Here is a 20,618-nt window from a genome sequence, read left to right as displayed (position 1 = left end):
CTGAACACAACGTCCTTGTGATAGGTGAGAAGAGGAGAAAAACTGTGGAGTATGTTATACCCTTTCAAAAATGAAGGGTTGGAATTATGGCTGGTAAAGAAAGAAGTAGAATGTTCCTGATCTTTACCTAAAGTCCAGCATTGGCTGGATCTTTTTAGTGGTTTTTAGATGCCTCTGGCAAAGTCCCATGGGAACAATTACCAGGCTCAATGGATTGGCAGAGAACTGGTGATTTTCCAAAGAGAAATATCCAAAAAAGCCAAGATCACTGTCAAGGAGCTTCTTCCCTTCATTTTTTTCTTAGGGATTTTACAGTTTCATGTCTTATATTTAAGTCTTTGATCCATTTCAGGTTAATTTTTGTGAGTGGTATAAGATAGGGATCCAGTTTCACTTTTCTGCATGTGGTTATCCAGTTTTTCCAACACTATTTCTTGAAAAGACTATCCTTTCCCCACTGGATATTCCCAGTTCCCTTGTCAAATATTAGTTGACTACATATGCAGGGGTTTAATTCTGGGCTCTTCTGTTCCATTGGTCTATGTGTCCATTTTTATGCCTGTAGCATATGATTTGAATCACTAGAACTTTGTAGTATAGTTTGAAATCAGGAAGTGTGATGCCTCCAGTTTTGTTATTCTTTTCAAGATTGCTTTGGCTATTCAAGGTCTTTTAGGATTCCACACAAATTTTAGGCTGTGTTTTTCTATTTCTATGTTGAAAAATGCCATTGGAATTTTGATAGAGATTGCATTGAATCTATAGATGGCTTTGGGTAGCATCGACATTTTGACAATATGAACTCTTCCAATCCATGAAAAGAGGACATCCTTCCATTTGTTTGTGTCTTCTTCTATTTCTTTCTGCAAAGTCTTATACTTTTTGTTGTATAGATCTTTCACTTCCTTGGATAAATTTATTCCTGGTTATTCTATTGTTTCTGATGCTATTGTGAATGGGATATTTTTCTTTATTTCTTTTTCAGATGTTTCACTGTCAGTGTATAGAAAAACACTTGATTTTTCTGTATTGATTTTATATGCTGCAACTTTATGGAATCCATGGATTAGATTCAACAGTTTTATAGTTGGAGCTCTGAGATCTTCAATGTATAAGGTCATATCATCAGTAAATAGAGATAATTTTACTTCTTCTTTTCCAATTCAGATGCCTTTTATTTCTTTGTCTTGCCTGACCGCTCCAGCTAAGACTTCCAGTACTGCATTGAATAAGAATGGAGAGAGTGGGCACCCTTGTCTTATTCCTGATCTTAAAGGAAAAATTTTCAATTTTTCTCCATTGAGTATAACGTCAGCTGTGGCTTTGTCATATATGACCTTTATTGTGTTCAAGTATGTTCTTTCTATACCCAACCTGTTGAGAGTTTTTATTATTAAGGGAGGTTCTATTTTGTTAAATCATTTTTCTGCGTCTACTGAGATGATCAAATGAATTTTATCTTTCTTTCTATTAATGTGTTGTATCACATTCATTGAATTGAGTATTTTGAGCCATCCTTGCATCCCAGGGATAAATCCCACTTTGTCATGGTGTATAATTCTTTGAATGAGTTCTTAAATTTGGTTTGCTAATATTTCATTGAGAATTTTTGCATTTATGTCCATCACAGATATTTATCTACAGTTTTCTTTTATTGTAGTGTCGTTATCTGGCTTGGTATCGGGGTAATGCTGGACCTGTAAAATGAGTTTGAAAGCGTTCTCGTCAATTTTTCAGAAGATATTGTGAAGGATTGGCATTAAGGCTTCCCTAAATGATGGGTAGAATTCACCCGTGAAGCCTATTGGTCCTGGGCTTTTCTGTGTTGGGAGGTTTTTGATTACTGACTCAATCACCTTACTCATTATTGATCTATTAAGAATTTTTCTTTTTGGTTCAGTCTTCATAGACTGTATGTTTCTAGGACATTATTCATCACTTCTAGGTTATCTAATTTATTCGTGTATAATTGTTCATAATAAGTTCTTATGATCCTGTGTCTTTCTGTAGTGTCAGTTATTATTTCTCCTCTTTTATTTCTAATTTTATTTGAGTCTTCTGTCTTCTTAGTTGATCTCAGTAAAGATTTCTCGATTTTATTTATAACTAGCTCTTAGTTTCATTGATCTTTTCTTTTTTTTTTTTGATCTCTATTTCATTTATTTCTGCTCTGATCTTTATTATTTCCCTCCTTCTCCTAACTTTGGGCTTGATATAGTCTTGTTTTTTAGTACCTTGCAGTGTAAATTTAAGTCATTTATTTGTCATCTTTATAATTTCTTAATATATGCATTTACCACTATGAATGTCTCTCTCAGAACTGCTTTTGCAGAGTCCCATAGATTTTGGTATGTTGTGTTTCTATTTTCATTTACTTTTAGATACTCTTTGATTTCCGTTTTGATTTCTTCTTTGACCCATTTGTTGTTCACAAAAACATTGTTTAGTTTCCACATATTTGTAGATTTTCCAGCTTTCCTCAGGTTGTTGATTTCTAGTTCCACATTATTGTGGTCAGAAAAGATACTTAGTATGATTTCAATCCTTTTGCATTTGCTAAGACACATTTTGTGCCTTATCATATTCTCTATCCTTGGAAATGTTCTGTGTGCACTTGAGAAGAATGTTTAATCTGCTGCTGTTGGATAGTATGTTCTATAGATGTCTGTACATCTATTTGGTATAATGTATGGTTAGAGTCCATTTTCTCCTTGTCGATTTTCTGTCTAGATGATTTATCCATTGTTGAAAGTCTGGTATTGAAGTCCCCTACTGTTATTGTATTGTTAATTTCTCCTTTAGGTCTGTTAGTGTTTGTTTAGTATATTCAGGTGCTCCAACGTCGGGTGTGTATGTATTCATGATTGTTATATATTCTTGGTGTATTGATCCCTTCATCATTTTTTAATGAGCTTCCTTGTCTCTTGTTACCATTTTTGGCTTAACGTCTGTTTTGTCTGATATAAATACAGCTACTCATGCTTTCTTTTGGTTTCCATTTTTATGGCATATCTTTCTCACTCCCTTCACTTTGAGTTTATGTGTGTCTTTAAATCTTAAATAGGCCTCTTTTAGGCAGGGTCTGGTTTTGTTTTGTTTTGTTTTTTGTGAGGAAGATTGGCCCTGAGCTAACATCTGTTGCCAATCTTCCTCTTTTTGCTTGAGGAAGATTTTTTGCTGAGCTAACATCTGTGTCAATATTCCTCTATTTTATGTGGGATGCAACAAAGCATGGCTTGACAACTGGTGTTAGGTCCACGCCCAGTATCTGAACCTATGAACCCCAGGCACTGAAATGGAGTAGTGACCTTAACCACTATGCCATTGGGCTGGACTCCAGGGTCTTCTTTTTTTAATCCATCCAGCCACTGTGTACCTTTTGATAGATGAGTTCAATCCATTTATATTTAGAGTAATTATTGATATGTAAGGACTTACTAATGCCATCTTATTAATTACTTTCTGGCTGTTTTGTATTCCCATTGTTTCTTTTTCCTTCTGTCTCTGCATACTTTCATAAATTGGTTAATTTCCATGGTGGTATTCTGTTTCCCCTTTTCTTGTCTTTTGTGGATCTATTTTAGCTTTCTGCTTTGTGGTTACCTTGTGAATTACATAAAATATAGATAAAACTGTCCATTTTAAGTTGATAGGAACTTATCTTTGAATGTCTATAATGGCTTCATCTTTTTAGTACTTTTTTATATTATTGATGTTACAATTTGCTTCTTTTTATGTCATGTATTTGTTAGCAATTTACTGAAGCTATAGTTATTTTTACTACTCTTTGCCTTTAACTTTTTTACTGTAGTTGAGTGGTTAACACACCATCCTAATATAGAGTTACAGTTGTCTGAGTCTATTTTCAACCTTACCAGTGTGTTGTGTACTTTCATAGGTTTTTCTGTCACTGATTAGCATATTTTCATTTCAGCTTCAAGAAATTTCAACATTTCTTGCAAGGCAGGTCTGATGGTGATGAACTCCCTCAGTATTTGTTTGGAAAAAATCTTATTTCTCCCTCATATCTGCAGGATGCCATTGCCAGATAAAGTTTTCTTGGCTGACAATTTATATCTTTCAACACTTTGAACATGTCATTCTACTCTCTCCTATCATGTAGAGTTTCTGCTCAGAAATCTGATAGCCTAATGGGGTTCCCTTTGTATATCACTCCCTCCCTGCCCTGGCTGCCTTTAAGATTCTTTCTTTATCATTGATTTTTGACAGTTTCATTAAAATGTATCTTGAAAAAGGTCTTTTTTATTGAGATTATAGTGTGTCCTATTAGCTTCATTGACTTGTATGTCCAAGTTTTTCTCCGGGTTTGGCAAGTGCTCAGCTATTATTTTTTAAATAAACCTCTGCCCCCTTCTACCATGATTTTCCATCTTGAAGGTCAAATATTCTAATATGTGCTTTTATTATTGAATCTGATAGCTCTTGTAGGCTTTCTTCACTCTTTTTACATCTTAATTGTCTCTCCTATTCTAACTGCATTATTTCTGTATCCCTGTCCTCCAATTCACTTATTCTTTCTTTCCTCTGGTCTGCCCTGCTACAGATGTTCTCTATTGCATTCTTCATCTCATTCATTGAATTCTTCAGCTCCAGAATTTCTGTTTGGCTCTTTTTTTGGAATTTATGTCTCTTTGGTAAAGAGCTCCTTCTGTTCCTTAGTTTATTCCTGACTTTATTGAATTCTGTCTGAGTTTTCTTGTAGCTTGTTGAATTTTCTTCATAACAGTCATTTTAAATTATTTATTAGTTAGATCACAATATTCTGTGCCTTTTGAGTTTGGTTGCTGTGGAATTATTATTTTGTTTTGTGATGTCATATTTTCTTGATTTCTTTTTTTAAAGATTTTATTTTTTCCTTTTTCTCCCCAAAGCCCCCCAGTACATAGTTGTATATTTCTCATTGTGGGTTCTTCTAGTTGTGGCATGTGGGACGCTGCCTCAGCGTGGTTTGATGAGCAGTGCCATGTCCGCACCCAGGATTCGAACCAACGAAACACTGGGACGCCTGCAGTGGAGCGCACGAACTTAACCACTCGGCCATGGGGCCAGCCCCTCTTGATTTTTTTTATTGTTTGTACCTATGTGTTTCTGCTTTGGCATTTGAAGCAGTGGATATCTCCTTAACTAAGCTTTTATTTTCTATGGTTCTTACCATTCACCAGCCTAGCTATTAGAAACCTCTCTTTTGTATTCCAGAAGGTTGTGTTATAGTTAAAGTTTACAGTTTCTCCCTTGCCCCCAACATTGCGTATTTTCTGAGCGTGCTCTCTGTGCACTGGAGCTCACTCTCCCTGAAACACTTGGGAGCACACACAAGGATCTAGTAGCAGAGTGTGGGGAGGTCTGGGTATAGCACTTGGTGTATTTGGGGCACCTGTAGAACCAGCAGGTAAATCCCTATGCGTGGCACCTCCAAAGGCGAATGGATGGACTTTCTGCTGAGTGCAATTTCTTCAAAGCCCTTTTAAATTCTAATCTGCCTCTTTCTCAGTATGCTCCCTCCCTCCAGTTGCAGGGCTCCCAACTTAGTACTCCAGGTGTTGGTGGAGAGAAATTGGTTTCCTCAGCAGCATCCCCCTCAGCTGGGGTAGTGGGCCCTATATCACTGCCCTCCTCTTTCCCCATGGGAGCAGTCACCTCTTATGCCAGATAAATCAGCCCTGATCTGTGCCTTCTTGGGGATGGAGCAGCACCAGGAAAGTTTCTGTTACCACCTCTGCTGTAACCAAACTCATATTTTTTTTCTCCAAAGTCATGTTGGATTCTCCCTTCAAAAAGCTGAACTTCTGCATGTTCTCTCTTGTTGGTGAGTGTCTGCCCAATTCAGCACTCACCCAAGTCTTGCCTGACAGCAGCAAGAGGAGTCCAGGCAGTTGTGCTGGCCCTGCTGGTTCTGCAACCCATATGGAATTTTGTTTATCTCCTATCATCTGAACTAGTGAACAAGATTCATCTTAGGTACTTTGCAGCAAAGTAAAACGTTCAGGAACTCCAACAAAGGAGCTGCTGTTGGTGTATGGATGCCTAATTTGTTGACTAAAAAGGAGGAACATCATGCTGCCATGTTGCTGACATCACTCTCCCAACATATTTTTTGAGCTCCTACTATGTTGCAGGTAGTGAGGTAGGCATTACAGACATAAAAGTGAACAAATCTTATATTCAAGTAGGGAAAACATACAGTAAACAAATAAAAATAATAATTACAAATTATAAGAAGCCATGTGGAGAAAAATCAAAGTAACATTAGAAATGAACTTGTGTCTGGAGGGGTGGGAAGCTCTTAGGGTGGTCAACTTTGAGAACTGAAGGATTTTAACTGAAGGAAGGGGCAAGATAGCAGTTGAAAGAACATTCTAGGCAGAGGGAACAGATGTTGCAAAGAACTTTTTGGAGTGATTTTAATTCTTTGGTCAAATCAATTTTGAGGGTAAGCCTATGTGCAGCACGTGAGTTGATTCATTGATGGGAGGTCAGAAAAGGGAAGTGTTTCTTCCTCTCTGGGAACAAGGTAAAGAAAGTAAAGGTGGGACACTGACCAGTGCAATCACTTCCCATATCCTCCTCTTTGATTCCCCATGTTAAGCAGGTGTTAAGCTTTGTCCATACACTCCCAGGGCACCACCACTATAACTTTTTTCTAAAGTCTGCTGCTCTTTTTGCTATAGGCATAGGTGTCATTGATGGTTTAGAAAACCCCAAGAGGGAAGAGAAGTTGCTGCTCCATTAAAGGGAGGTGATAGTTTTATGAAATGGAATGAGCCTGCAAGAGACTGCTTGAGTTTCTGGTATATATGGAATCCTTAGGGCAAAATGACATCCTTAGTACTTCTGATATGCACAGAATGATAGAGAATACATGTTACCCCATATTTGCTTTCCAGTTTTTCCATAATAAAAGAATTTCTAGCTTAGCATGTGTAAGCCTTGAATAATGAAAACATTTTCTGGTCTCCCTTGCAGCTTGGCAGGTCTATGTAGCTGATTTCTAGCCAATGAGTTGCAAGCAGAAAGGATTTTCACAATTTCCAGTCATCCCTTTAAAAGGAAAAGGCATGTGTCTCCTTCTCATTTCCCCAGTCCTACTACCTATAATGTGAATGTGATAAGAAACCTTGCACCATTCAGATTAGAGAAACACCCAAGAAATGTTGGAGTTACAAAACAAGACCCTACATATCCAAATATCTTGCAAAAATAGCCACCAACTGGCTAAGATGTTTACATGAAAGAGAAATACATTTCTATCTAGTTTAAGCCACAGTTCTATTAGTCACAGCTGAACCCATAGTGTAACTAATACAACTTGTCGTGATAGATTCAAAAGAAGAAAATGTGAAATGTTCAAGGGAAATTTTAGAGAAATCTAGCCACCTAACTATGAGCAGCATTCATAGGGTTCACATAACTATGACATAGGTCTCAGAAAACTTTCAGAGTGTACATTTACGTAGATGCATTCTAACACTGCTCTAGGAGTATTGTTTAGTGGACCATTTTGACAAAAATGTAAAAATGCAAGCTGTCAGTAGTGGTATTTTTACATCGAGTGGAGCTGAATGTACTGGACTCCTTCCCATGGGAGCCATAATAAATTTGGACCAAGGAATCCTTGAACTGAATTCAACATCAGTCTCCATCACACTTCTGCAGTAGAAGGAAGGCTCATCCAAGGAAAACAGAGTCAGGTAAATAGATGTTTTTATCTAAGTTGGAACTTGTTCAGATTCATCAAAATAAAATTCTTATACATATTGGAATTTAGTGTTTGATGTCATTACTGTGACATATCTAAAATCAGTTCCTATTCCTTACTTTCTTTTGATCATATATTGAATAGTTCATTTAAATGGCTTTATAACTTATTAAAATAAAGATGGAATTATATAATGCATGGAATGTACTTTAATATAATCTGGGGTAAGGAGAGTGAGTGCAGGCATACAGGAAAGAAGATAAACCATGTATTGAATTTGGTTGAAGCTGAATAATTGGTACATGGGGGTTCATTATACTAATTGCTCTTCTTTTGAGTATATTTGAACTTTTACATAGTAAAGGTTCTTATGCATCTGAGTGAAAAAGTTAAACATATTTAATGACATAAGGCAGTAATGTGACTTCATATCATTTTTAACCCAGTATTACATGTTTTACTTTATGCAAGCATGATGTGCAGAGTTTATGGTAAGACTACTTCCTTCATGCTTTCATTTCTTGAGACCCAAACTTGGGCTATTATGCTTTCAAGCTGTTTTTATTTGTTTTTTTCTTATTATTAGATTGGCATTTTAAAAGGTGTAAATAATACTGGTCTTTGTACAAATTGTAGATATTCAACATTGCTTAGAAAAGGCTGAAAAAATTCTCTCACTTATGGGCCAGAATCAAACTTGAAAAGCAAAGATCTTAGGTCAGCCTCTCAGCACTGCTTCTGAAGCTTCTGCAAAAAAGAAGACACTGGGGTCAGGCCAATAGGCCTAATGACAGCCTTCCTCTCACAGCTCACCAAGGAGCAGTTGCTCTATTATTCTTTGAAGAGATCCAAGAAGGCAAATGTAAGGACTTAAATAAGGGTTTTGCCTATAGATTAATCTTCAGATGTGCAATAAGGAGTTAGATGTAGAGAACTTAGTCAACAAACAACAGAAAAAGAAATATGGTCTTAGCAAAATCAAATACATGGTTAACACTGAGGAAGTTCTGCTGAGGAAATGGTCTGGGAAGTTCCAGAAAGTTACAACTCACTGCCTGTACTCCACTCACACATCACATCCTTTAATAACTGAGGAATAAGTAAATTAAAAGAGCCACATTTACTTGAGAGTTTATCTCTCACTCCTTTCTCTCAAAATATGGTAGTGAAGGCAGTCAAGTTACTTCTGAGTTGGTTTCAGGAAGGCACAAGGGAGGCAGATATATTATTTGAGGACATTTGATGCATGGGGCAGATCCATATTTACATCCCATTATTTACTTCAGGTCTACTGAAACATCAGAAATTTCTCCTTAGGAAAGCCTTTACCACTTCCTAGGAAAATCTTTCTGCAACAGCCAAAATGTGTAATTCCTAACAACTTGGTTATTACAGAAGATACCTGGGCTTCCTGAAATTACTAGGGATATAGGTGAGATGAGGAGGGAGTTGCTAAAGTGGAAGAAAGAGAACTAGGATGACAGGAGAGCCAGAGACAATTGTCCTGACTCACATGTTTTTGTTGAAGTAGATCTGTTTTGGGAAGAGCAGAGGGAGGTGGTGGACGATGGATTTTTTCCTTGCCAATCAACAGTAAAAATCAGACTGTCAGATCTTAACAACCTTTAAGACTAAAGAAGAAACATTCCGTCTTTCACCTCATCTCCTTTTCTGCCCGCAGACCATACTCTAGTAAATATAAGGCTTTAAATCATTCAGATAAACCCGGTCAACAAGTGAGGTTGGGGACTAATCTTAGTAGGATGAGGACAGTAATGAGTCTATCTATGGGCGGAGTAGATGGCAGGGATGGGGTAGGATGGGAGAAATGCTTCATCTCTCCATCTGAGAATAGAGTGCACGCCTCCAGGGAGAGTAGAGCATCATGGGACTTTCATCCATGTGTGTGAGAACACTGACAAAGATCGTCAAGAATATCAGATTGCTGAAAAAATGACTACTAAATATACATTGACTTCTGGAGGCAGAAAATTCCTGTGTAATTTTACCGAGACCATCTTTATTATGAAAATGCATATTATAAATTATAGATGTAAATAAGTTCCAAGTGCAACATTTTCACAGTATTTTGGAAGTAAAAACAAAGAGATTACATAAAAATTAAGTTGCACAAGAGTTCCACTTATGCACCCTTTTAGACCAAGGTAGCTTGACCTGTTGTTCCTAGGGCAGATGGCTCCTTTTTCTGGAATTACAGGTTAATAGAATTAGCTGCTTAACTGAATGACAATAAAACATATAAAATCTTTGAATATAACAATAATAACAATAACAATATGACAATAATATGGAAATCACTCCATATTCAAAATCTCTCTTGTTGGAATAATTACGTGTGTATGTTGGAATCAGAACTCAAATAACCTTATATAGGAAATGTAAGTTTATTTATCTTGAATTGCATGTTGCTGTAGTTCAGAGTGTTTACTTTTTGCACCCTGATTTCATTGAATCCAGAGAGTGATAAATGGAAGGTTTGGAGAGAAGATTCTCCAAAGAAAGGAGAAGCTCCGAGAGGAGGCTGCTGTGTGGATGGCAGCTGCAGCAGTACCTCTCTCCTAGTTTAGACTTTTCTCTAGAAATTAGGTCCAGAGTTGGAAGAGGAAAATCAAAAAGTAAAAGAAAACAAGCAGAGATCTAAGAAACTGACAGCTGAGCTTGTGGATATATTTCTTAGAATTTAGCATCCCCATTATGGTAAGCAAAGTAGGCGATCACTTACTATATGCAATCTGAAAGACACTGCTGTAAGACCTACTTTCTTCAAAATATCTTCCCCTCCAGTCTGCTTCAGTGTCTTTAATGCCACTATTAAAAGTGAGGGATTAACATTTTGAGTTAAGGTTTACCCTTAAAGCCTAGATTTCAGATATCCTCGGTAAATTAATTTTAAGCTAACGTTAGTCATTAGCACCTTAGTGTGAATAAGTTGGACAGATTACTGACTAGACGAACAAGGGAATAGGACAGAAAACAAAAATATATGGATGGAGAGGAGGGGTAGATAAAGTAAATCACAGAACTGAATACAAACCTAGATGGGCTGGCCTGAGGAGAAGGGGTGGTCCTAGCTAAGCAGCATAAGAATAGTGGACACTTGTCCTCTCCTTGAATGATGTAAATGATCTGCAAGGGCTTCTGGACTGCCTAGTAAATGGGTTCTAACCTCAACCATTCATCTAAGAAGTTCAGTAATCTCCCCTTTTAAAAACAGATATGTTTAAAGTGAAATTAATATGTTAATAAAAATAAATCACTGGTCTCTCAAAACAACCCCTAAGAAGTGTAATTCATTCTAATCTGGAAACTAGGAAACACATATAGTATAGACAAGACTCATGCAAGTACCCACAAAATTATTACTTGTGATCCCATTACAACACTAAATTATATTCAGACACAAATAACTTCAAAGCAAACAGACCAGACACAGTTACAAGTTGCCCTTTTAAAAACACAATTTAACACTTATTTAACACATAAAATATGTATCTTACAATGAATAATTAGGAGATAAATACACTATTGCTAGCAGCACAAAATCAGTCTTCTAGTAGGGTATTATTTTAATAACAAAGTACAAGCAAAATCAACACTTGTCCAGAGAAAACACTAGAAAATTTTCCATTCATCTTAGATATTAGAATTCATTTTGATTTCACCATTTTTTCCTCCAAACATATTAGTATCATAACTGTGTGCCTAAAGAAACTCCCTTCCTCTAAATACGATGGAGCTCTTGGTTGATTTTCACATTCCTTCCAGATGAGAAGTAGCATGTGTCTTCATTATATAGCACATAGATTTTAAATAGAGCATTTTTTATCTTAGAGCTTTTTGCTGAAACATGCTTCAAAGTATTCTAATATTTAAGATCTCAGGTTTAGTTACTATTCATATCCTGGGTCTGTTTCCTGCATACTAGTACCAAGAATGTAGCAGACAAGGCATTGTTAGCGGTCTCCAATGCTGCCAAAATTAATCTTCTGCACTTTTCTCAAACAGTGAAAGAATTGTCTTCTCCAACTGCTGGGAGGTAGGCTGTGCAGGCCGCAGAATGGTATGACTGGGGCAAAGGTGGGCCAGAAAAATTACTGAAGACTCTAGGGTCCACATGCGTAGCTGCCTCCAAACCCTATTCTGGCATGTGAAGGTGGCTTGACAGTTGCCACCTAACTTAAAGTAAGAAATACAATGTGATGAGGCTTTTAAGAGGTGTACTTGACTCTACTTCATCTTTCCACTTTGGCCTAAGCTTAGTAATTAATTAGTGCACTACTTCTTTCATAGGCTCAGAAAGCACAGTAACCTGTCAGAGGTACCTCAACGTCACTCTAGAAGCTTAGTGGAAACTTTCTCTTCTAGGCAGGTCCATACATCTCCAGAGGTGTTCTTAGGAAATAGTTTAAAAGAACAGAGCTGTGATTTCATCTATCTGCTGTCTCCTGGACCTATAGAGGCAATCTGGGTCACCTTGTATGGACTTTGACAAGCTAACTGCCCTGGGTAGATTTAATACGGCGTATTATACAGTCACAGAGAGTTATTGTATGTGAATCTCTTTCTTGTTCTTACTTTAAACATGGCAGAGGCCTGAGTTCAGATTTTTATTCTAGCATAGGTGTGACAGATAATGTTTCATACTGACATTGAAATGAAGGAAATAGCTATTCCAGTCTTCAAACCCCTAGAGTATAATCACACATGGGAGATAAAAATGGTCCCATGTTTATAACGCTTTTGTTTTCACAGAATAATATATTGTCCATCCTACTTAAAATCAAACCAAAAATGTTATATTGGAAAATAAACCGTGATTACTAGTATAAATAGACAACTGTATTGCCTCTAAAATGCAAAGAGACTCATTGTCTGTTGTAACAAACCTAAGCACTTATTATGATCCCAAGCTAACAGTCTCTCTGTGTCTGAGGTTCACAGATAAAACTGCTGACTTTAGTTGAGAGCACATGTGTATAGGATGCCACTGAAATTTTATAGTTTACATCTTAAAGACTTGATGACAAATTACTACATGAACATGTCAACATCAATGATGGTGGAGTATAATGCTCTAAATTGGTTCTGTTATGACGATGTGAATTCCTCATACAGGTAAGATAGAACATAACTGAAAAGCTATGAGTGCTTCCTGTGATTACTTCCCAGTGGCTTGGGGTATTGCAAATGTTTTCTGATATACTTGCATTTCAGACCACATTCACTTTTTAGTTTTTATTTAGCATAATTCAGTTGTCAGGGTAGAAGTGGTATGGTTGCCCACAAAGGATTTTGTATGGAGTTGGATGCTGTCATGCAAATCTTGTCTTGAAAGCCGTCTTCTGAACTCATTAGTGGTGAAGTAGTATATAACTGGGTCAAGGCAGGAATTCAGACTAGCAAGACACAGGGCAACAGAATGAAATATTAGAATCACTCTTCTGGCTAGGCAGCTTTTAATTTCATTGGACTTGACCAGGAAATCTAAAGGAAAACTGAAGTGATAAGGTGCAAAGCAGATTAGGAATACTCCCGCACAAGTTAGAATCATCTTCAAGGCTTTCTTTTTCTCTCCAAGGTCTTGAGTCACAGGATATTTATCTTGCAGTGATAAAACCGTCTTCCAGGTACAATATAGGACAATCAGAAGAGGAGTGACAAACCCAATCAACTCGCCAACGGTCATCATGGCAATAGACTGGGCCAGATTGACATTCCTGGTAGGAAGATCTACGAAGCATTTGGTTCTGTTGCCTGTGGTCTCATCACTGGTTCTGAGGAGAGGAAAGAGCAGACAGGCAAGACAGATGATCAGCCAGCCAGCAATGCTGACGTATAAGTCATATTTCTGTTTGCAGTCATTGAAGCGAAAAGGGTACATGAGAAACCAAAATCGTCGTACACTGATGCAGACCAAGAAGTAGATACTTGCATACATGTTGACATACTTCAGGTAGAAACAGAACATGCAGAGTCCAGGCCCAAATGGCCAGTCATGATTCAAGTAGTAAAAGATCCTCAGTGGCAGGGAGAGAACTTGTAGCAAGTCAGCAATGGCTAAGTTTATCATGAATATCACAGCCCGTTTGGTTTCTTTCATATAGCCATAAAATACCCACAAGGCTAATATGTTCCCTATGAGACCCGGCACAAGAATAACAGTGTATGTCACTGCATAGATAAAGTATCGAAAATCTGTATTGTCTGCATATGGTCCAGCACATGTGTCATTAGCAGGCATATTTCTTTCTGGGGAAACTGTCTTTGCCAAATGGTGGTTCAGAACCTAAATTCACTATCAACTGCTTGCTCTTTCTAAAAGACTGACCATCGATAGGTTGGAGAATCTGAGACTAAAATAATCTTTTTACTGCGTTGGTCTGAGCCTCTATACCTGATTTGGGGGCTTTTCAAAGAACTATCTGCATGTTTGTTTTGGATTTCTCTACAGTAACTACAAGGAAATCTAGTGTGCAAGCACAGACAACAAGCTGTTAAAATTTTCCCTTCTTGTTTACTCTGTTATAAAGCCTTCTGGGACATCACAACAGTTGATCCTCTCCCATTTGGATCACGAATGTGCCATATAGCAGCTCTTCAAATTCCCATATGATGATAGCCATCTCTTTACAGGTGCTTGGCAGGCTGTTTTTCCTTTTTTTGGCTCACATAGAAGGAAGGTTTGCTTTAATACTCAGTGGATCCGCAACTCTTCAGAGATGATTAACTTAGATCAGTGTTTGGGGATGTTTTCAGTTATGTCGAAAGCTAAAAAGTGGAAAGCAAAGGCAGAGCTGCAAGTGAAAAAAAAAGCCAATTATTATCTGGCACATTTTGCAAACAAAAAAAGGCTATGTGTAGAAAAATCTATTAGTTTAAATGGAAAGTTCTGATGTGAGTGAGGGTGACAAGCCACAGTTAAACTTGAGAATCAGGAACATATAGCTAGAAGGAACCTGAGAGGTAATCTAGCCCCTTGCTATTCAAAATGCCATCTCTGAACCAGCATTACTTGAGAGCTTGTTAGAAATGCAGAAGAATCTCATGTCCCACCTGGGACCTGCTGAATCACATCTGCAGTTTAACAAGAACAATAGGTTATTCTTATGCATATTAACATTTGAGATGCTCTGATTTAGATCTTTGCTTCACAGCCCTTGTGGATTGTCAGAGTCATCTGGAGAAGATTTTTTTTAAAAAACACAGCTTTCCATAGCTTTCCCAGTATCTCCTCCAGAGATTCTGATTCAGCATGTAGGGCCCAAATTTGAAATTTGTTTTTCTAAAAGCTCCCCATATGATTCAGATACAGCCAACCCAGCATTTGTCCTTGAACCATCATTTAGGGGCCACCGATTTGATCCAAATACTTTCCAGATGTCTGAAAATAAGTGGGCAACCTGCCTCTCTTTAAATACTTCTATTTACATGGGTCATTTAGTCACCTCTCAGTTATCCAAGAAACAGACCATAGCACCAGTACAGAGAATCAAAATCCCCAGAAAGTTGCCTCAGCTGAGTCGATGACCTTTGTTCTGAGGTAAACAAATTTTAGCTTAGGGACCTGGATAGTTGCCTCAAGGCTGCTGAAATCCAGGAGGACTTAACTGACTTTAAAGATATGTGGAAAGAACAAAATTGAAATAGAAATTATGAAACACACTGCTTTAGAATATCAAATCCATGTGGATTATCAAATCCATGTGGTTTGAAGAGTGCTTGATTTAGCCCCTGAAGGAATTTTTATTGTTATTATTTTGCCTCAATTGCCTGGTAAGTAAAATAGTATGTTTTGTTAAGAGATATGGTGCTCACTTTAATTAAAAGGCCTGATGAATGATATGAACTATGGATTCAGATTGAAGAGGCTAAATACTTGAGATTTCTCAGAGAAGGAAGAAGTAGAGAGATGGTGTTATAAAGATAGGGAAGCACAACTGTAAATAATAACATCAATATTGAAAGAGTGGTTAACATTAGAGCTTGTTCAGCTCCCAAACTGAAATACTTCTTTGAAATATTTTCACAGATAGTGATTTTGGTTAGGTGACAGGCAAAATTAGGTGGCAGATAAAAAAGTCAAAAGCCCTGGGTTTTCCACTTCCTTTTAACTATTTATATAAAAGTCATCGCCTGCTAATGTCACTGATTAGAAAGAATTTTAGAAATATACATCCAATCAACCTCTACTGAACCTTCACCTCTCCTGTCACAGCCAATGACTCTTAAATCTGTATCTCATCTGAGCTGTAGCTCTCTTTCCAACTATATATAAGACTACTTCTCTTGAATGATTCATCATCACCTCAAAATGTGGCATATGAAACTGAAATCATCTTTTATATTTTATTAAAATATGTCACATCTTGTCAAATCATGTTATCTCTGATAAAAATCTCCTAATGACTCTTCATCTCAGAGGTAAAATCAAAGTCCTTGCAATGGCTTACATCATGCTGTGTGATCTGGCCTCCAGTTACTTCTGAGCTTACCTCCTAAGACTCTCCCCTTGCATTCTGCTCGAGCCACTTTGCCATTCTTACTGTTAAGTGAACAAACCACGTCCGCTCCTGCATCAAAGCCTTTGAATTGGCAGTTACCTGTGCCTAGAATGCTTTAGCCCAGTTATTTACTTGTTTCACTTCCTTACTTCCTCCAGATCTTTACCGAAATGTCACCTTTTCATGAGGCTTTCCCTGATCTTCCTATTTAAAACTGTAGCTCTCCTCCTATACTCTCCATCTCCCTTCAGTATTTATTTTATCCACTATCAATCATAACTAATATACTTTATGTTTTTTAGGTATTTATTTTGTTTTTATATATCTTCTCTACTAGACTGTAAAGTCCATGAGGACAAGGATTCTTGTGTATTTTGTTTACTTGTTGTATACTCGAACCAAGGGCTGTACAAGACACAAAGTAAGTGCTCAGTATTTGTTGAATGAAATAATTACGGTAACATATGTATGGTGATGGATAAAACCTGTACTGTTGGTAGTGAACACGATGCAGTCTATACGGAAACTGAAATATAGTGATGTACACCTGAAATTTACACAATGTCATACGCCAATATGATCTCAATAAAATAATTAAAAATAAATTATTTGACTGTAAAAATCAACATCTCAAACAAAAATCATCTCTTAAGACCTCAAAACAGATTCTGCTCCAGACTTCCTTATTCACTATTAAGTTCACCAATATTTTCCCACGTTGTCTCAAAGTTTTGGAGACTTTGACTCTTTGCCCCTTATTGTCCACATACAAACAAGTGCCTAAGGGAGAGATAGCATACTATGGGGGAACTAATGTATGTTTAGGAATCAGAATGACCTGGGTTTAAATTCTTTCTCTTTCAATTAATGGCTGTGTGACTTTGGATATATCACTAAACCTCTCTGATCCTTAATTTTCTCACTAGTAAAATGAGAATAATCGTGGTACCTAACTTATAGAGTCAGTGTGAGAACTAATTGAGCTGCTGTATGTAATCCATTTAGCATAGTGTCTGGTACATAATAAGTGCTCGATAAACAGTTATTATAACTGATATTATTACTATTTGCTGCAACTGCATTATTTCTGATAATCATCTCACTTTTAAAATTTGCATTGTTTCTACCCTAGTTCAGGCCCTTATTACTTAATCTGTCTCCCTATCCCTTATCTTTTCCTACTCCATTCTACATAATGTTGTCAGGTATTTTCTTTTTTCTAGGATGAGGTCTTTAAAAAGCATTAATGGCTCCCTATTGCCCAACAAGTCACAAAGTACATAGTCTGGCAGTCAGTGGCTTCCTTAAATACAGTGCATCTACCTTTAGAGCTTTTTTTCCCACTACTCCCCAAACATGCCCAGCACTCTTGCAAAACTCAGCTCCTTGCTGTTCAAACTGAGCTTTTTTGTTTTTTCATAAACAGTGTTTGCTATTCTGCTACCTCAGCCTGGAGTATCTTCTCTTTGTATATCAGTCCTACCTATTTGTAAAGGCCTTTCTCAAATTTCCTGTTCTTCATGAAAACTTTTGTGGTTAACTCAACACTGTTATGATAGCTCCTTTTTTAAAACTCCATTTATACCTCTCTTAAAACACCTAACTTCCTCTGCTTTTGGTTAGTAATTTGTGTCTGTGTCTTATTTACGCCCCTGCTCCCCTGCTTACCCCACCCCACCACGGCTAGGCCAGAAATTCCTTGAAGTCAAGGCCTGGGTCTCATACACCTCTATATCCCCTGGGGCACCTAGAACCATGTTTGGAATGTGTGGGTTCATCTAGTATTTATTCAGCAAATATTTATTTACCAACTACCATTTGCCAGGCACCATGCTTAGTACTGGGGATATAGACTATGGAAAAAGGCACATGATTACTGTCTTCTTGGGCCATGGTCTAGTGAGGGAGAATAATTGCCACAATATATGTGGTCATAGGCAATGTACAGTGTGCTCTATAAGCACAAATGAGGGGAATCAATTAAAATATTAAGGACATATTTGCTTAAGTGAAATGAACTTAAGGTCAATACTACCCTCCTGAAGTGTGTACTTTTCCTGTGGCTCATTCCCTCAGTGGCCACATATTACTGCATTTGCATCTGTATATCCCAGCCTGTAACCTTGAAATGCTTCTGAATAGAGCAGCTCCCTTAAGATTTCTCTGGCTTCCTCCTGGGAGAGCTGATACTTTCCCTTTGTTTAGATAATGTTATTTTCTAGCAGGAAAAGTTGCCTGGGATGATTGAAAAGGCTTTCAAACATAGAAAAACCCCTAGTCAGCTGTGCTGTAATAAATATAAATACTCCTTGATTTAAGAGTGATGGAGGCAAAAGATGAAGGAAGCATTTTTTTCAGAGCATGCCACTATTTTTTGAGATTTTCCTTTCTCAGGAAAAAAATCCATATTGTAACAGACACTGGAACAGTCTCCAATTTTGAATGTGATATTTACTCCAAGGAAAATGCCGGCCTCCTTTAGCAAATTTTTTCTTGCTTCAGGAGCCTATTCTTCCTTAATTTTTCTTACTTTTTTGGGAAGAGGAAAAAAGAAGAGAAAAAACGAAACTGATAGTCTGAATTTAGCCTGATTTCCAGAAATCTAGAGGTTAGAAACAATTCCATATGAAGATCTCATGGGAAGTTATTATCTTTATTTATGTTTAATTTATTGTGTTTGTTTTATTATATTTATATATGTTTATTTTATTATCTTTATTTATTAATGTTTATTTGTCTTTATTTATGTTTATCTGAAACTGAAGCCTCACTAAATTTTACTCATGATATGGGTTCAAGAGTATTTTCCAGCAATATTATATCTTTGGTTGTTTATCCATGGAAAACCTGGTTCAAATGAATACCAGAGGTAGCTTTCCATGTCATTTTACTAAGACTTCCTCTGAGCAAGTTTTTATTATCTATGAAGACGTTAGATGTTAGAAATGTGTTTCTGTATTTTAACAAAGGAAAGTGAATTATTAAAAATACCAGATCACCAAATGACCTAATTTTTAATCGTGGTCTTTGAGACATATTAGTGGAAAGTTGAGACTATATTTCGGAGTGTGGAGCCTTGCCCGGCAACCAACTGCTCAAAAGCCAACTTCACTTTAGAGTTCTGGTTACATATGTGCTTTAGTAAGCCAAGAAAAAGCAGACCTAGTGCTGCAAGGGACTGCAAATTATGTGGGGCTGAACAAGTTGTGTACGTGTGTGAGAGGCAATGGTACCATTACAATATATGAGTAACCACAAATATTGAATAGAAGAGAGCAGAACTATTTCTTTCTGATTCTGATCAGCACACATAGCAAATGTCGGGGCTTCTTTTTCACTTTTGAAAATCTTCAAAGTGAAATAGCTTACAATCTTTCCAGGAAACCAATCCAGCAACTGCATCTAAGTGAAGAGCTGACTATAATGCAGACAGCAAAGATTAAGGTAAGTCTTTGCCTGGCTAATTCCCCAAGGGAACTCACCAGTTCTTTCCGTACTATATATTCCATCAGAATTTTTATTTTAAAGAGAGTGTTCTGCCTGGATAGCATCACATCCAGTCAAGCCCCCTTATCTTTGACACCTTCTATGATTCCCCCATAGGCCAAGTCCATGAAGGGAGGAAATACTTATGTGTGGATAACACAGTTATTGTGAGCATTGCCATTTTGCCAGGAAGTTCTTTCACTTAGCTGAGTCTAAATGTCTCTGCTGAGATCTGAAGCCCATTTCCTCTTCAGCAGATAGTGCATCTTGTTCTTCTGCTCTGAGTAGTACTCTTTTAATTACTTGGAAACAGCAAAAAGGTCATCACTCGAACCCACCTCACTAGTGAATAATGTCCAGTCATGTTGCCTTTTCTCATATATCCTAGTTTGCAATAATTTCATATCCTGGAGAACAGAGCACACCAATTGGTATTGGGGATGAGTGACTTCAGAGGTTATTGAAAGCTGTACTGATAATCAACAAGTACTTGAGCCGCTATTACTTCCTCACCCTTCAATCCATTAAAAAATGTTAGTCAGTTTTTTCTTATACAGCTCCCACCTCTCAGGGTCTTGCTTTTATCCACATGATTGATATGTGTCTATTTTTATTCTTTCCCTTTTTATAAAGCAGGGTCTCACAAAATGTTGTCCCTGGGCTAACAGGAGTGCATGTTAAAAATGAATATTCCCAGATTGACTGAATCTCAATTGCCAAAGGATGGTGTCAAGGTATTTACATTTTAGCAAGCTGTCCAGAGAACCAAATCTGAGAGCCTGCAAATCTGAGAGCCTTCCTTGAGTGATAAAAGGCATTATCAATATCAATTCCAACATTTTGTTAAGCTCCATAGCCAAACGAGGTTCTTGCAGGTATTTACTGTGCTTTCC

At 37.3% G+C, this 20,618-nt stretch overlaps 1 protein-coding gene across 15 annotated transcripts in view; it reads right to left on the bottom strand.

Moving 5' to 3' along the window:
• Positions 1–766: 766 nt before the first annotated feature.
• The window catches only part of GPR174 (G protein-coupled receptor 174), a 109,422-nt gene continuing 89,570 nt past the window's right edge, over positions 767–20,618 (bottom strand). For 10 of the 15 annotated variants that reach the window (XM_044763735.2, XM_070503227.1, XM_070503228.1 and 7 more), the window contains one exon: positions 767–14,532. In XM_044763735.2, the coding sequence (XP_044619670.2) occupies positions 14,491–14,532 (42 nt within the window). In that variant the 3' untranslated portion in view covers positions 767–14,490. Of the gene's footprint in view, positions 14,533–20,063; positions 20,133–20,618 lie in introns of all 15 variants that reach the window. The other 5 variants (XM_070503237.1, XM_070503234.1, XM_070503235.1 and 2 more) reach the window with 3 other exon arrangements.

The sequence above is a fragment of the Equus asinus genome, chromosome X, assembly GCF_041296235.1.
Source record: "Equus asinus isolate D_3611 breed Donkey chromosome X, EquAss-T2T_v2, whole genome shotgun sequence".
Classification (NCBI taxonomy): Eukaryota; Metazoa; Chordata; class Mammalia; order Perissodactyla; family Equidae; genus Equus; species Equus asinus.
The sequence above is the reverse complement of the archived record's forward strand: the minus strand, read 5'-3'. Positions and strand labels throughout refer to the sequence as shown.